This window comes from Rhipicephalus sanguineus, chromosome 1 (assembly GCF_013339695.2).
Source record: "Rhipicephalus sanguineus isolate Rsan-2018 chromosome 1, BIME_Rsan_1.4, whole genome shotgun sequence".
Lineage (NCBI taxonomy): Eukaryota > Metazoa > Arthropoda > Arachnida > Ixodida > Ixodidae > Rhipicephalus > Rhipicephalus sanguineus.
Genome location: NC_051176.1, coordinates 195,001,549 through 195,018,163, shown reverse-complemented (window position 1 = coordinate 195,018,163; position 16,615 = coordinate 195,001,549). Strand labels below are relative to the sequence as shown.

General features: G+C 48.7%; 1 protein-coding gene across 4 annotated transcripts in view; it reads right to left on the bottom strand.

Annotated features, from left to right (window-relative positions):
• The window catches only part of LOC119404923 (ras-specific guanine nucleotide-releasing factor RalGPS1), a 77,912-nt gene that overhangs the window by 41,721 nt on the left and 19,576 nt on the right, over positions 1 to 16,615 (bottom strand). For all 4 annotated transcript variants that reach the window (XM_037671639.2, XM_049418556.1, XM_037671620.2 and 1 more), the window contains exon 7: positions 4,145 to 4,308. In XM_037671639.2, the coding sequence (XP_037527567.1) occupies positions 4,145 to 4,308 (164 nt within the window). The remainder of the gene's footprint in view (positions 1 to 4,144; positions 4,309 to 16,615) is intronic.

The window sequence follows — 16,615 nt, the reverse complement described above, 5'->3', positions numbered from 1 at the left end:
GAATACTCACACACACCCCGTAAATACGTCACTGCAAATAAATGTACGTGTTGCATTGTGTTTCACGAAATCGAATGAAAATGGCAAGACGTGTTTTTCTGGCTTTCTTGCTGGTTTTTGATTTGGTAGGGTTTTCAGCAGCTGGCGTAATACATGTTCAGGTGAGGTTGGAATATGATTGAGCATTACGGGAGCCTGAGATGATTTGCGCATATACAGGGGAAAAATTAAAGCCGATTACAACGGGAAACAGAATGAAGGTAAGCGCATTGTGCAGTGTTTGCCTTATCTTTAACTTACTTTTTCATGCCCTGTCTTACGTGCTGTTTCTTGTTATAATGCTGAGATACAACTAAAACGCGCATTTCACTCAAGCCAAGTGAAATGAGAGTGACCACCACATCGAGTTAACCCCTGTTGCAGTCGCTTGTCGGCCCCTTTGAATCAGCAGCGCATTAGCGGACGACGCGCCGAGACCAATCCTAACGCGACCGCAGCGCCCCCGCCTGGTTGGCGATCGCGGCGAGCCGCCCCGCGCCACTGGAAGGCCGCGGTCTTTGCCAACTGAAGTAATCTAAAAACGTTGGCTCAAGGTCACGAAGCATGCTGACAAACGGATGCATCTTCTTGCCCCCTCGTCATCTCACTCCCTGCATAGCTTTCAGTGCGCTCGCTGGTACGAAAGGAGAGAGAGAGAAAGCGCTTGAAGCATGCAACAAATCCCTGGAACTCCGTGCGTACTTGACGGATTGTAAAAATTTTTGCTGCAGTCAATTCATGAGGCAATAAATTCTTTTTATAAAGCCATTCAATGATTATTTGGAAAAGTGTTGCAGGGCCCCTTTAAGAAGCGTCGGTGCACATTAGATTAAGGCCAGACCATCTCGGGTTTTTTCCCCTTTCTTTCTTTCTCAATCAACATGCGATTGTTGGTGCGCACAGTTTGGCTAGTTTGGCCGATTTGTAGTTAGGCAATCAGCTTTATTTGCGACTGTTAGTGACATAAAAATGCGAATGTTAAGCTATAAGTGGCAAAGGCAGCAGATATTTTAGGCATGGACAAGCAAAAAATAGAAATTAACTAAATTTATGCAGTGGAGCAGTTTGAATAAAGCGACTTTAAAATGCACTGGAAACATAGTGGGCCGACCAAAAATTTTTAATCTGTTTGAATTAACCAAAAGTTTGAATTATCAAGAGTCTACTGTAATTAGCAATGTAGTCAAGCAACAGTGTGACCACATGAAAAAAAAAAACAAAAAAAAAGAAGCTGAATACTTTCTTAACATGCCCAGCTATGCAGCATGGCATGTTTTCCAAAAATAAGCAAAAACAAAACAAAATACTTCATCCAAAGAACCTGCTTAGAAGTTCTACTCCTATGCACAAAGAATTCTCTTTGTATCTATACTCCATCTCACAAGCTGCTTGCAGCAGGGTGGAAGCTACAAGCTGTACGCAAGACACATGCTTGTGCAGCAGAACATAGTTCCTTTTGTAATGACATTATAACAGGTAAGGTTAAGACAACTGCATTTGTTTGGCACATGCTATGTCACAGCAATACGTGATACGCTAATCACTATTCGCATGTGCGCCATATGTCTTTAATTACTGTATTGGTAAACACCGGTAATAGTGCTAGTGAAGCAACATTGCAGCGCCCATGCAGACGGGACTGCCTGCTTCAATCTGAACTCACGCCTGTTACTTTCCCACTGTCCCGGCAGCAATAAATAAACGGTGGAAGCTATTGTTTGGTGTCATCTCACACTGAGGACAAAGTATCAGGTATGTTTTGTCCTTATTATGGAGATCAGCTGTTTGTTCAACCACGCCTGCTAAGCCTTGTCCCTGAGAATTTGAGAATTAATCTTGGAAACAGTGCAAAATTTTCACAAGTAGATTGCTGTTGAATCATAAGGACGCAAATTCAATGCGAACACAAGCACTGGTTAAGAACTCATGGACCAAACAGTGCATGACAACTTTATTTACTCGAGGCGGAAGGAACCTGCTTTGATCGGTGCCGCCATGTTTTTTACAGCAGAGCTGTTATGCTCGAGGTTGGCCGTGCGTCGTAGATAGAAAATTATCATCATGAACTGGCACCCGCTCTTCTTCAATGTCGTCCTCTGTTTCCTCTTCTGCTTCGCTCCCAGAACATGTAATATACGTACATTTCTCAGGCATAGTAGGATTTGACCAATTTCTGTGGCACATACACGCTAGTCGCCATGTATAGTATAGTATAGCAAGGGGTGGGAAAGAGAGATGTGAGAGGGTAAAAGCCTAGCCAAGCCAGGACCAGCTAGGTGCCTACCAGCTCTGCTGTGACCCAGCCTTGCGCGACTTAGTGCAAGCTGCACTAATTTTTTTTTCTGGCACTGCCACTGCTGCCCAATGCTAACAGCATTGGTTGCTGCTGTGTGCTCGCTTTACTTACCCAATGCGTAAGTGCAGGCACTATGGGGATGCCAAGGAGACCACATGACGCGGATAAATACATCGTGAGGGATTTTCGCTCTTCCTATTAGCTAAGCAGCCCCGTAGCCTCCACAGTGCTGCAACCAGCTTAAGGGATGGACTATATACTTTTAAAAATACCTAGAGTTGGCTAAACGAACAAGCAATATTGAAAAAAGCCAGTCAAAAAGCCAGTCAAAAGCTGCTTAACACAGTCTACAACATTTGCATTTCACAGCATATGCAATAGCTTTTGGGTTGCTCGTATCATTCCTGACAATTATAACATATCTAGAGTTATGGTAAAGACAACCTGCAAATTTTACTGCGATGAAAAACCCAACTAGTGCGAGGACATTCAAATTAAATGAGCTCTTGTGCATTAAAAGACAATAAAAAAAAGATCACAGCATATCCACGTGGTGAATGATGATGAGTGGGGCGAAGCGAACTCGCGCTGCAGCACGGCGATGGCATTGGCGCGAGCGTGGTCCTTCTTGATGGAAGATATCGTGACTAGATTATTTGAGAACCACAATCTGTTGCACACACCGCAACTATGGCCGAAACTGTTATCAAGGAAGTCCCGCTGGAAGCGCGCGTCGGTGCCTTCGGGCAGAGCCCGCCTGATGCGTTTTGCAGCCATTTCACGTGCTCGCACAGCCTCGGGCTCTGCCTGCCGGTACGCGCGCTTTCTCACCGCTTCACGGTCCTTCACATTTTGAAGATCCGATTCGCGCCACAGCCGTGCAGCTTCGGCCTCGCGGGCTCGAACGGCGGGGTCTTCGCACTGCAGCCGTGCAGCTTGTCGAGCAGCTTCGGTCTCGCGGATTCGAACGGCGAGGTCTTCTCGCCGCAGCCGTGCAGCTTGTCGAGCAGCTTCGGCCTCGCGGGCTCTCACCTCAGGATTCTGTCTGCAAGCGTGCGCTGCCGCAGCCTTCCGTGCTCTCCGTTCCGCAGCCTTGTCTTCCATCTGGCGACTCCGAGCTAAAGAGAAAGCGTGCCAAGAGGGAGCCTCATTGCGCGTTACTTCTGAAATGTTGTCTTCTTCTACTGCATACCAGAACGCGCGCAGTAAAGAAGAATGAATGCCACACAGGCGAGCACGCACGAGAGTCTCACTCGTCAACGTCCTCTTCTTCTACTGCATACCAGAACGCGCGCTTCTCACGAGCTAGAGGTGGCTCCTACAACGCTACACACGGAGGATGGACAGACCCACTGCATAAGGAGCTTCGCCCCTAAAACAAAAAGTACCAGTAAACAGCAAGTTACTGAAGAATTCTAAAAGTAACATTATCAAAGTATTCCAAATTTTCGAACTATAAAAGGAACTTGTCACACTATTAAGCACCAAAAAAGTGCACTTACTGGTATGGCCTTTAAAGTGTTACAAATTGAGGATGTATTCAAACTTACAAAAACACTCTGAGGGTCATCATGCCCAGGTTTCATGAAAAAAGTTTAACATTTGGATGAAGATTGAACTTCAAAATTCAAAGTAGGAATGCTTAAGCAATCTAGCTTGTGGATTTTTATTAGCTAGGCTTACACAAATAAATTTACGCAACGTAATTATACACATTAGCATGGCCAGAAAAATTTGCAAATGAGTCCACATCAATCTGCTTGCCCCAGACGATGATTCCACAACAGTTGTTTGTAGGAAAATGCATACCGGTATGAATCTTCCTGAAGAAACTTCTGTAATTCCTCAAGATAGAAGGGCTGCACAAGTTGTGCCTGGAGGCTTGCATTTGGGTTCAGAGCAAAGCGCTGGCAGGAGATCTGTAGAGCACCCAAGCAGCCCAGAAGAGAGACATTTGCTGTTCCTCGATCACCCTGAAACCAGGAATACGTATAAGCAATATACTATACACAAGAAAGTCTGGACCCTGGAATGCTTGCATACAATATGGCCATGCCTTTTAGTAATTATAAATTTTGGGCATAGCTTTTTTAAATTTTTGCGCTCATTGCGAACGAAGTGGTGCTATATTCTAAAGCCCTGCACCATAGCTCCTTATAGCGCAGTAAAACAGTTATATGACCTCATAAATTCAAACTTACTAAGGCAAAAGCCTTGAATGCCTCATCAGACACTGGCCTTGAAAAATGTGGCATGCGATACAGAAACTCACATGACCTCCCAAGCGTGACCTTAAAAAACGGTGTAGAAGCCAGAATCGAACCCAGACATTCCGCATGGCTGTCAAGTGTTCTACCACAGAGCCACGCCAGTGCTTGAAACTGCTTTGGGAAAAAATCCTGTACAGGCATCATGTCGGGCAGGGAGTCACGTTTACAAACATAATACAGTCGAACCCACTTATAACGATCCCAGATATAACGATCTATCAGTTATAACGGCCATATTTCGGTGCACTTACGATTTTCCTATGCTACCCATTGAAATTGCGTCCACATAGAGCGAACATTTTTCAAAGCCTCCTACTTTTACAACGAACACTTCAGACACGGTCGCGGTAAAAATATGGCATATACAAAGCGAAAAAAAAGTTAAAGTAGGCCTTCTAAAGCATGAGAGGCGCGCGCTCCCGCGTGCCGCGGTCCCGTTTACTCGTGACGAAGATACCGGAGCTCGGCGAGCACCGCACGCGCTGCTTTCGGACGCTACGAGCGAGGTTGCTCGCTTTCCAGTCGTTTCTTCAATGGCAGAATGGCAGTGGGGAATTAAAAAAAAAAAGAAACAAAGAAATAGTAGGCAGCATGAAGCCTTGCAGTCAGCTTTCGCACGGCAACCTATCCTGGCGCCGTTCTCTGCAGCTACGACCGCCTACGATGAACCTATGCCTTGGAACGCAAGAAGCGATGACCGCGATAACTTTTCGGCGCTTAAATGTTCACTGCAAGTGCGTCGACGTCACAATGTGCCGCAAAATGCCTTTCATCTTTTCGGTAACGGCAGAGACCGGCCGATCAATGATTATGACTTCCGCGCGATTGCGCCGATTCCTTCACGGATAAGCATCAGAAGAGAGCGAAGGCGATGTGGCGGCCGGCGATGAACGTGCTATTATGATTTATCGCCGACAACCTTGTCACACTCATCTGCAGCTATCGGCTCGGCTGCACGTGTGGCGTAAACTGTTCGGGGTGACGGCGGTACAAGCAGTACAAGCGCGCGATGCCATTGCCGTTCGAAAGTTCGCCGCCGCCGCGCCGTGCGAGATAAAGTGCGCGTCGCTTCGTGTAAACGAAACTAGCTCGCTGTTGTTGAGTGACACGGGCACCAAGAAACGTCGATGCACATACAGCGAGCGTATACTGCGTGTTTCATTAGGCGGCAACCCAAGCGCGCCGCGCTGTCGTGCAGGGCCGTCAGAGCATTGCGAAGACGTAGTGCGCGTTGCTTGCAAAATGCTTGTCTTCGCCACGTTGAACGAACAGGCCGCTCGCTGCACCCGTGCACGGTCCGAAGTGAAGAGGGCACAAAGAGCGCACAAATGCGCGTACAAATGCAAGCGGCCGGGCAGTGATGGCGTGAGCCGAGTAGGCGACGCGCTGCACGCAACCAGCCAGGGATGATCGGCTCCACGTAGCGGTACCGCGGTTCAGTGAAACGGTGTCGGTTCACTGCAAAGGCGGTTTAATTCACTCGTGCACGCAGCGGGCCTCGCTTCACAACGCGAAAAGGCCTAACTTCTCACCGTAGGAGTTGTTAGCACTTTTCAATAAAAATGCCCAGAAAAAAAAAGCGGCTGGGTCACTAAATGCATGTTTTTGAGGGCGAGTCCATTTACAACGAACTACTGATATAACGACCAGTTTCCGCGGCACTTTCGAGTTCGTTATAAACGGGTTCGACTGTACAGTAAAACATCATTAATTCAAACTCGGTTATATTGAAATCCCACTTAATTTGAAGAAATTATGTGGTCCTGCATTTTGTAATGTAAATATGAATGGATAATTTGAAGCAGTGGTCAGCCCCAGCTCGGTTAATTCAAAAATTTTTTGCCTCAATCAAAATATCTTCATACTGAAACAAAGGCATTCAAGGAACACTCTCTTCTGATGTACAGAGAAATGTTATATCATACAAAACCTTGTTGAAATTCAAAAATGGTCAGGACCAAATTGTGAATAATACGAGGGCGGTCCGATAAGTACTTAGCCTTCAAAAGAAGAACGATAATTTTGGAATGGTGTCGATTTATTTCTCAACATAGTCCCCTTTCAACTCTATACACTTGACCCAGCGATCCTCCAACTTCTTCATCCCGTCAGAAAAATGCGTTTTCTCCTGAGCTGCAAAATAGGCTTCTGTGGCGGCGATAACTTCTTCGTTCGACTCAAATTTTTGTCCGGCGAGTGAATTTTTCAAGTTGGGAAACAAGAAGAAATCACTCGGGACCAAATCTGGAGAATACGCTGGATGGGGCACCACTTCGTAGCCCAGTTCAACCAACTTGGCCGTGACGACGGCGCAGGTGTGAGCTGGCGCATTGTCATGGTGAAAGAGCACCTCTTTCTTCACCAAATGTGGCCGTTTTTTTTTCGCATTTCGGCGTCGAATCGGCCCAGTAATTCGGCGTAGTAGGCTCTTGCCACCGTTTTGCCCTTCTCAAGGTAGTCGACGAGATCACACCTTGAGAATCCCAGAAAATGGTGGCCATCACCTTTCCGACTGAAGCGACAGTCTTCGCCTTCTTTGGAGCAGGTTCTCCGTGTGCAGTCCACTGTTTCGACTGTTCTTTGGTCGTTGGTGTGTACCAGTGGATTCAGGTTTCGTCGACGGTCACAAAACGACGCAGGAACTCCTTCGGATTACGCTTAAACAACTTCAAACACTGCACTGAAGTGGTCTCACGGACGCGCTTGTTGTCCGGAGTGAGCAAACGCGGCACACATCGCGCCGACAGCTTTCTCATGCCTAAAATTTCGTGCAGGATATGACCCACGTGGACTCTTGAGATGCCTACTGTCTCAGCTATCTCGCGCACCTCCAGTCGGCGGTCTGCCAATAGGAGGTCATGGATTTTTGCCACGTTATCGGCCGTGGTAGCCGTTTGCTGCGCCCCTGGGCGAGGCTCATCAAAAACCGACATGCAACCACATTTAAACTCGTTGAACCAATTTTTGACCGTTGCCGTCGAAGGAGAAGACTCACCGTAGACGTCATCCAGTCGCTCTTTGATTTCGCTGCGCGATTTCCCTTCCAAAAACAAGAATCGAATCACCAACCGATATTGCTCTTTTTCCATTTTTAATGGATATACGAAAATCACCGGCTTCCTCAATCGGTCAAAAGAAAACCGCGAGCCCGATTCGACTGGACCTTTGCACGTGTCCCTCTAAGAGAGTGTACTCAACGTCAGTATATGTCTCATGCGATAGCGTCGCACTCTCGCGGTGAGGCTAAGTACTTATCGGACCGCCCTCGTAATAATAATAATATCTGGGGTTTTACGTCCCAAAACCACGATATGATTATGAGAGACGCCGTAGTGGAGGGCTCCAGAAATTTCGACCATCTGGTGTTCTTTAACGTGCACCTAAATCTAAGTACACGGGCCTCTACCATTTCGCCTCCATCGAAATGCGACCGCCGCGGCCGGGATCGAACCCGCGACCTTCGGGTCAGCAGCCGAGCACCGTAATCGCTATACCACCGCGGCGGACATGACCAAATTGTGACTACTTATCTGAACACGCCCAGGTTCTGCTTGAAGGTCACTTGATTCCTGAATATCTGATTTAATTAATGGTAGTTCTCTCAGCTAACCTTAATGTAACGATAAAAAAACACTTCCACATACGGTTAGCTCCAAAACTGACAAAAGTAAATAGTTCTGGAGTGCTTTCAAGCCACCACCTTGCAAGAGACCCGTGGAAAAGTCTGATTGATCCACCAATTTCTTAAATGACTTTGGTCTTACTAAGTTATCAGGCATAAGGCATCATGCAGAAGTTAAATTAATGAGATTATTTTTTTTAAATGACTTTCTAGTGCATGTTTATACTGTTAAAATTACTTTCTCATTTCTAAATGTAAAAATAAAAGTTGTGGTAAGTAAATGTGTTCCATTTTGATTGATTGCTCAATATTCAAAGGTATTCACATTCTATTTATATAAGTGCGAGAAATTTGATATTTTCACCTTCCTCATGAATATGCCCACGAAACTTCTATAGTTAGAACAATCAGTTTATACTTCTTAGTTTCTTCTAAACTTCTATAGTTTATACAATCAGTTTTGTACTTCTTAAATGATCACTTTCACAATAGGACCAAAATCTTGGTTAGGCATGGTTGCTAACAGTCTCACCCGACTATTTCAAATTCGGATAAATCAAATTAACCTTTATACCGCACTACTTTTGAACAATACGATGCTTTAACGTCAATGCATAGAAAAATATACGGCTACATCGAACAAAAATAGCCGGAACACTACATACATCGAACATCGGGCAGCATGAAACGCCACAAGAAGTTGGCTTTCCCTTGCGGAAGTGGGCTTTCCCGCATACATTTGGGATAGTAGGTGGTGCGATTAGGAGGGCGCCAGGCAAAGAGAGTAGAAAGTACTGCTTGCCACTATGTTCTTTCTCCCATGACTGATTGTAGTCCACCATGCGCGGCCACCATTCTCTCCTCCACGATTCTCCGCTCCCGTTGTTAACGCTATGGCTGCCCTAAAATGGAAGAACCTATTGTCCACCACAAACCTAGAGATAGCAGTTGAACGTGGAGAAAACACTCCTCATGTCTCCGCTGCATACAGAATCCCAAGCGTGCTGAGCCAATATCGAAGAACAAGGCCGACATCAGGGCCAAGGTGTTCTAGAGGCTTCCAGTACCCGGTGAGTACGCACAGCTAGGTAAAAGATGTTGGGAGGCTGTTTACATTGATACCATATTTTCTCACGTATAATCTGCCCCTGCATATAATCAGCATCTCCAGCTACCCACCCCAGAAACTTAAGATTAAGAAAAAAAAAAGAAACATTGCCATGAAGGCGCATTTGCTGCATTATCGTTAGAGCTGTGTGAATAGCAAAATTCTGGGTGCGAAGCGAATTCGAATATTGAAGTGCGAGTGCAAATCGAATCGAATATTTTTTTAATATTTCTCTAATATTTCTAGAATATTTTTCGCATACTTCGAAGCAGAATTGCAGAAAAAAAAAAGTTAGAGAGGATTCCTAAGCATATTCTTATGAGATAGCAACATGAAAGTGTTTCTTTTCGCTAGGTTGATGAAGCACTGGCGGGGTGGTGTTTCATAATTGTCTTATTAAGAATGAGGCAATGTAGAGACCGAATTCTATTTATGTACATGATTTGCTACAACCAAAGTGTTGCCGACAACACTTTACACGTGATAGGCAAAGATGCCATTTCCTCAGCCTCTCCTCCTCTTTCAACTTCTGTGGAAACCCAATTGATGTGGCGGACAAGGGTGTGCTCCCTTCAAGTGCGGAGCTCCAAATCTGCCTCGTGGACGTCGATATATAAGAACATCTGAAAATTTGGATGACAAAAAGCTTCGGCGTACGATTTTTCGGACTTTCTGCCCAAACTTCAGGCCCAAAACAGCATTAATTGGGCCCCCAACTCTGCCACATCTTTCATCTCCATGTTGGAACCAGCGTTTTCTTGAGTTAATACATTTGTGACCGTAGCGGAGCTTGAAAGGCAACTTTACCGCATCACTGGGGTGTGATGAGGTGAAGCATATTGAAAATTTAGGGACCACTTCCAATCGGACGTTGACTCTCTTGAGGACACCCTCTTGAGAATGGCATTCAAGACTGCTCTCCGGCTGCCGATGAGTACAACCACTGAGAAATTGATGGCACTGGGTCTTTATAACACCCTCAGCGAACTTGTTGAAGCCTTTCACGTCTCACAACAACAGAGACTTGAGCGTACTCGCACGGGCCAGCAGGTCCTACAAACCCTAGGATTCCAAGCCTCGACAATGAGAGCCCAGGAAACCTGCGAGATACCTCGTCATGTCCGGGAGGGCTATCACGTTGCTCCAATCCCACGCAACATGGACCCCAACCTACACGGCAGCAGGAGAGCAATAGCCCAATACTTCTAGAAAACCTATCGATTCCAAACTACAGCTCGTTTTACGGACGCCGCCATGTATGGGACGACGACTAAAGGAGCAGTGGCAGTGGTATGCGACCACCGAGGCCACATAACCTCTGGAGCATCAGTCCGCCCTTGCAAGATCACAGAAGCCGAAGAGCTGGCCATCGCACTTGCCATCCGTGAAGGCCTACATGCAAACAAGCCGCTGACAATACTAACGGACTCCCAGCAGGCCTGCAGGAACTTCCTGTAGGGCAGAATTGGTGTGCCTGCTGCACATGTCCTTGCACAAATACCAAGGGAAGGTAAGGACGACTTCTACATACAGACTGTCATATGGATACCAGGGCACTCTGGCATCACGGGTAACCTGCACGCCGACCGGGCAGCTCGAGGCTTCATATACAACCGAGCACACCTTATGTCGACTGCAGCGGACCCGGAGCCAGTTGACTTCCAGTATGCCACAATACTGAATTACCACAGAGGGCAAGGCCTACAATATCCACCACCTCATCAAAAGCTTGCGACAAAGGAGGCCACTGCATGGCTCCAAACTGGAACCTACAAAAACCTACACACACTACACCGCATGCACCCCACATTTTACGGGGATGAATGCCCATAGTGCGGGGCCACACCAACCCTGTACCACATTACGTGGGAGTGCACACTACACAACCTCGAACACCACAACATGAACACCTCGTGTGATCTTTGGGAGGAACTGCTGTCCAGCCCGGCCCTCGACAACCAGATCAGGCTCGTTCAGAGAGCAGAGCGGATGGCAAGAGCCAGTGGAGCCCCGGACTAAGGGCCCGATTATCAGCAAGGCCCCTTCGGAGCAATCCACAGGAGCTTTGCCTGTACATAAATAAAGTTTGTCATCATCATGTGTCTTGCCAAAGTTCGACCGTAACGGAGCTTGAAAGGCAGCTTTGTCGCAATACTGGGGTGTGATGAGGTGAAGCATACTGAAAATCTAGGGACCACTTCCAATCGGACGTTGACTGTCTCTTGACAAAGTTCGACCATAACAGAGCTTAAAAGGCAGCTTTGCCGCAATACGAAAGTGTAGTGAGGTGAAGCATATTGAAAATCTGAAGGGGTCACTTTTAATCGGACGTTGACTGTATTTGTTTTCGGGAAGTTCGAATAGTTCGAATAGTGAAATTCCAGTGTGAATCGAATCGAATAGCAAACACTATTTGAAAAATATTCAAAATTTCGAATATTCGTACACCCCTAATTATCGTGAAGCAGTGCCGTGAGTCCAACTTGTGCACTGAAATTTGCATGGAAAATACAGTAAATTCTTTGAAAGTTTTATATTAAATTACACAATATATTGTTACGAGGCATTCTGCACAAGCACGCCGTTGGAGACAACCCAGGGACGAAGAGACAAAGAAGAAGCTGGAATGCGGCGCGAGATGCTGGCAGCCATTCGGTGGCACATCTACTTGTAAATATTGTAATATACCCGCTTCTGTCTCTTCAGTGTATTCCTGATTCCCGTGACATTTGGTGGAGCTGCGGGGTAGAAGAACCACTGTACAACGGAGTCCGCAGTGGTCGTCGACTCGGAGTTTCCATGATGGAAAACGAGACCGATGCCGTCACCACCCCTGCATCGGCTACGACAACGCCTGCACAGGCCACGGCAACGCCTGCACCGGCCACAACGCCGCCAACGTACGTGCTGACGCATCTGAAGAACCCTGGGACGTTCTGCGGTACAGATGAAGTCGACGTTGAAGATTGAATAGCTGACTATGAACGTACCAGTGCTATCAATCGATATGACCCGACTCTCATGCTGGCCAACGTGCTCTTTTACCTAAAAGGCACGGCAAAGGTATGGTACGAGAACCCCGAGGAGGAGATCGGAAGTTGGGACACTTTTAAGCGAAAACTTTGCGACTTATTTGGGAAGCCTATGGGTCGAAAGGCAGCCGCAAAGAAAGAGCTATCCATCCGTGCTCAGACGACCACCGAACCGTACATATTGTCACGTAGTCGTGACGTCGACGAAGACAGCAGTCAGCAGGTCCGAGGTGAAACTGTTTATTTGGCCGAACTTGTGGCCGGGAAAATGAGAACCAGAACTACAGCAATACACGCTGTACAATGATAGCGGCAAACAGGGCGTCGCCCGTCGATCAACTGACAAGCGGTCAAACGCGTCGGCTTTTATACAGGCGCTATGGAACTTTCCAGCAATATCGCTGGTGGCGGCGTTATCTCTCGACAAAGCTGGAACATTCGCGTGCGGCGCGCAATCTTAACAAAACGATCTACCAAAATCGTGAAGCTTCTCGAACACTGCTTCGGGGCCAGCGTCGAGCGTTGATAACCGTCCTTGCTGGTCAAACTCGAACATATCAAAATAAAAGAAGAAGAGGGCGTGGCATTGCCCCCCTCTGAAAAAGCATCGTCCCGATGCTTGCAACAGAACATGGAAAGGAAAAAACAAGTGCATACACAAATAAATTACAATAACAAAGGAAAAAGTAGAGTCCCCAGGTTCGCTAACGCGCAAAAAACGGCTTAAGGCGCACGACATGGACGACTTCAGGTCGTGCGCGGCGTCGCTGGGAGTTCGTAATGCCGTCCGGGACGACCTCGTAGTCAAGAGCGCCGTGACGTCGAAGCACCTTGTATGGCCCGAAGTGTCGCCGAAGAAGTTTTTAACTGAGCCCACGTCGGCGTATCGGCGTCCAGACCCACACACGGTCACCGGGTTTGTACTCCATGTGGCGTCGTCGAAGATTATAGTGACGGCTGTCGACCCTCTGCTGGTTCTTGATGCGCAGGCGGGCGAGCTGTCGAGCTTCTTCGGCGCGTTGCAAATAGGCGGCAACGTCGAGGTCGTCTTCGTCAGTGGCAGTTGGTAGCATTGCGTCGAGCGTCGTTGCCGGGCTCCTTCCGTAGACCAGCTTGTACGGTGTCATTTGCATCGTTTCTTGCATGGCCGTGTTGTATGCGAAGGTCACATACGGAAGGATGGCATCCCACGTCTTGTGTTCGACGTCGACATACATGGCCAGCATGTCGGCAATGGTCTTGTTTAGCCGCTCGGTGAGGCCATTGGTCTGTGGGTGGTACGCTGTGGTCCGGCGGTGGCTTGTTTGGCTGTATCTCAATATTGCCTGAGTTAGGTCAGCAGTAAACGCCGTACCTCTGTCGGTGATGAGGACCTCTGGGGCGCCATGACGCAGGAGGATGTTCTCAACGAAGAACTTCGCTACCTCGGCGGCACTGCCTCTGGGTAGGGCCCTTGTCTCGGCGTAGCGGGTGAGGTAGTCGGTAGCTACGACGATCCATTTGTTTCCAGTATTGGACGTCGGGAACGGCCCCAGTAAGTCCATCCCAATTTGCTGGAACGGCCGTCGAGGTGGCTCGATAGGATGCAGAAGTCCGACTGGCCTAGTCGGCGGTGTCTTGCGTCGCTGACAGTCCCGGCAGGTCTTGACGTAGCGAGTTACGTCGGCGACAAGGCGCGGCCAGTAGTACTTTTCCTGTATTCTTGCGAGTGTGCGAGAAACACCCAGGTGTCCAGACGTCGGGTCGTCATGTAGAGCCTGGAGGACCTCTGGTCGCAATGTCGAGGGCACTACGAGAAGGGAATCGGCTCGAAGCGGCGAGAAGTTCTTCTTAAGGAGAACACCGTTGCGCAAGAAAAACGACGTCAGTCCTCTCGTGAATACCTTGGGAACAACGGTGGTCCTGCCCTCGAGGTATTCCACAAGGCCCCTGAGTTCTGGGTCCGCTCGCTGTCGTTCGGCGAAGTCTTCGGCACTTATGGTTCCCAAGAAGCAGTCATCCTCCATGTCGTCCTGCGGCGGTGGGTCGACGGGGGCGCGGGACAGGCAGTCAGCGTCGGAGTGTTTTCTTCTGGACTTGTAAACGACGGTTATGTCAAATTCTTGAAGTCGTAGGCTCCACCGTGCGAGGCGACCTGAAGGGTCCTTCAAGTTAGCTAGCCAACACAAGGCGTGGTGGTCGCTCACAACTTTGAAGGGTCGGCCGTAGAGGTAGGGGCGAAACTTCGATGTAGCCCAGATGATGGCCAGGCACTCCTTTTCTGTTGTGGAGTAGTTGATTTCTGCCTTTGATAGTGACCGGCTAGCATAACTGATGACCATTTCGAATCCGTCGGTCTTTTGCACAAGGACGACGCCGAGTCCTACGCTGCTTGCGTCGGTGTGGATTTCCGTATCGGCGTATTCGTCGAAATGCGCAAGTATGGGAGGCGTCTGCAGGCGTCGTTTCAGTTCTTGAAATGCTTGAACTTGCGACGTTTCCCACCTGAATTCAACGTCGGCCTTCGTGAGTTGCGTCAGCGGCTCGGCGATCCGTGAAAATTCCTTGACGAAACGTCTGTAATAGGCGCACAAGCCGAGAAAACGGCGTACGGCTTTCTTGTCGGTGGGCGTCGGGAAGTCAGCGATGGCAGCTGTTTTCCGCGGGTCCGGGCGAACACCATCCTTGCTGATCACGTGACCCAAGAACAAGAGCTCCTCGTACGCGAAGCGGCACTTTTCAGGCTTCAAGGTGAGTCCGGAGGTCTTGATTGCTTGAAGTACAACTTCAAGGCGCCGAAGGTGTTCGTCGAAGTTTGAGGAAAACACAACGACGTCGTCCAAGTACAAGAGACACGTCTGCCACTTCAAGCCGGCCAGTACTGTATCCATAACCCGTTGAAAAGTCGCAGGTGCCGAGCAAAGACCAAAGGGCATGACCTTGAACTCGAACAGGCCGTCTGGTGTTATAAAAGCAGTCTTTTCTCGCTCTCTCTCGTCAACCTCTATTTGCCAGTAACCGGTCTTGAGGTCCATCGACGAAAAGTACTTTGCGTTGTGTAATCGATCCAGGGTGTCATCTATCCGGGGAAGGGGATACACGTCCTTCTTTGTGACTTTGTTCAGGCGACGATAATCGACGCAAAAATGTAGAGTCCCATCCTTCTTCTTCACTAGCACCACCGGGGATGCCCACGGACTCTTCGACGGCTGGATGATGTCGTTGCGTAGCATTTCGTCGACCTGTTTCTTCACGGCCTCGCGTTCTCGCGTCGAAACTCTGTACGGGCTCTGCCGGAGTGGTCTGGCGCTTTCCTCTGTTATGATGCGATGTTTTGCCACGGGAGTCTGCCGAATTCTTGACGACGACGAAAAGCAGTCCTTGTATTGCAAGAGCAGGATTTTGAGCTGTTCTTGTTTGTGCTTCTGAAGGCTGCAGCAGCATAACTCATTGCTTGAAGCTGCGGCGGTGCCGGCTGAGGAACACCCAGTGACTCTTTGATTTCCTCGCGGACAATGTCTGCGATCGAATCCACTTGAGGCTGCGGCGAGGGTAACAGCTTGCGCAACTCCTCCCGCACGATCGCTCGGATGGTTTCGCGCAAGTCGTCGGTGGCTAGTGAGTGCACTTCGGAATAGGTTGCACACAGCGGCGAGCGGTTGTACTGTTTCGTCCGCATGTCCAGTGTCTTCTCAATAGTCGTAGCCTCGGTGAGGAATTCGGCGACCGTCGTTGGCGGGTTGCGGACAAGTCCCGCGAAAAGTTCTTGTTTGACACCCCGCATGAGCAGGCGAACTTTTTTGTCTTCCGCCATCGCAGCGTCGGCCTGACGGAAAAGTCGAGTCATCTCTTCCGTGAAGATGGTGACGTTTTCGTTTGGCAGCTGCACTCGGGTCTCCAGCAAAGAAGCGGCTCTTTCCCTGCGCACGACGCTTGTGAACGTGTGCAGGAATGCGCTGCGGAAAAGATCCCAGGTCTGCAGTGAGGACTCCCGATTCTCAAACCAGGTTCTGGCCGCGTCTTCGAGGTAGAAGTACACGTGACGCAGCTTGTCTTCATTGGTCCAGTTGTTAAAGGCGGCGACACGGTCGTATGTTTCAAGCCAGGTTTCCGGGTCTTCAAACGACGATCCACGGAAAGTTGGTGGCTCCCTTGGCTGTTGCATGACTACCGTTGTAGGTGGCAGGGGGTCTGTCATCGTCTCGGTGGTCGATGTGACGATCTTCGGCTGTCTGTCTTTTTCGGGAAGGAGCCCGTGCTCTGGCGGCA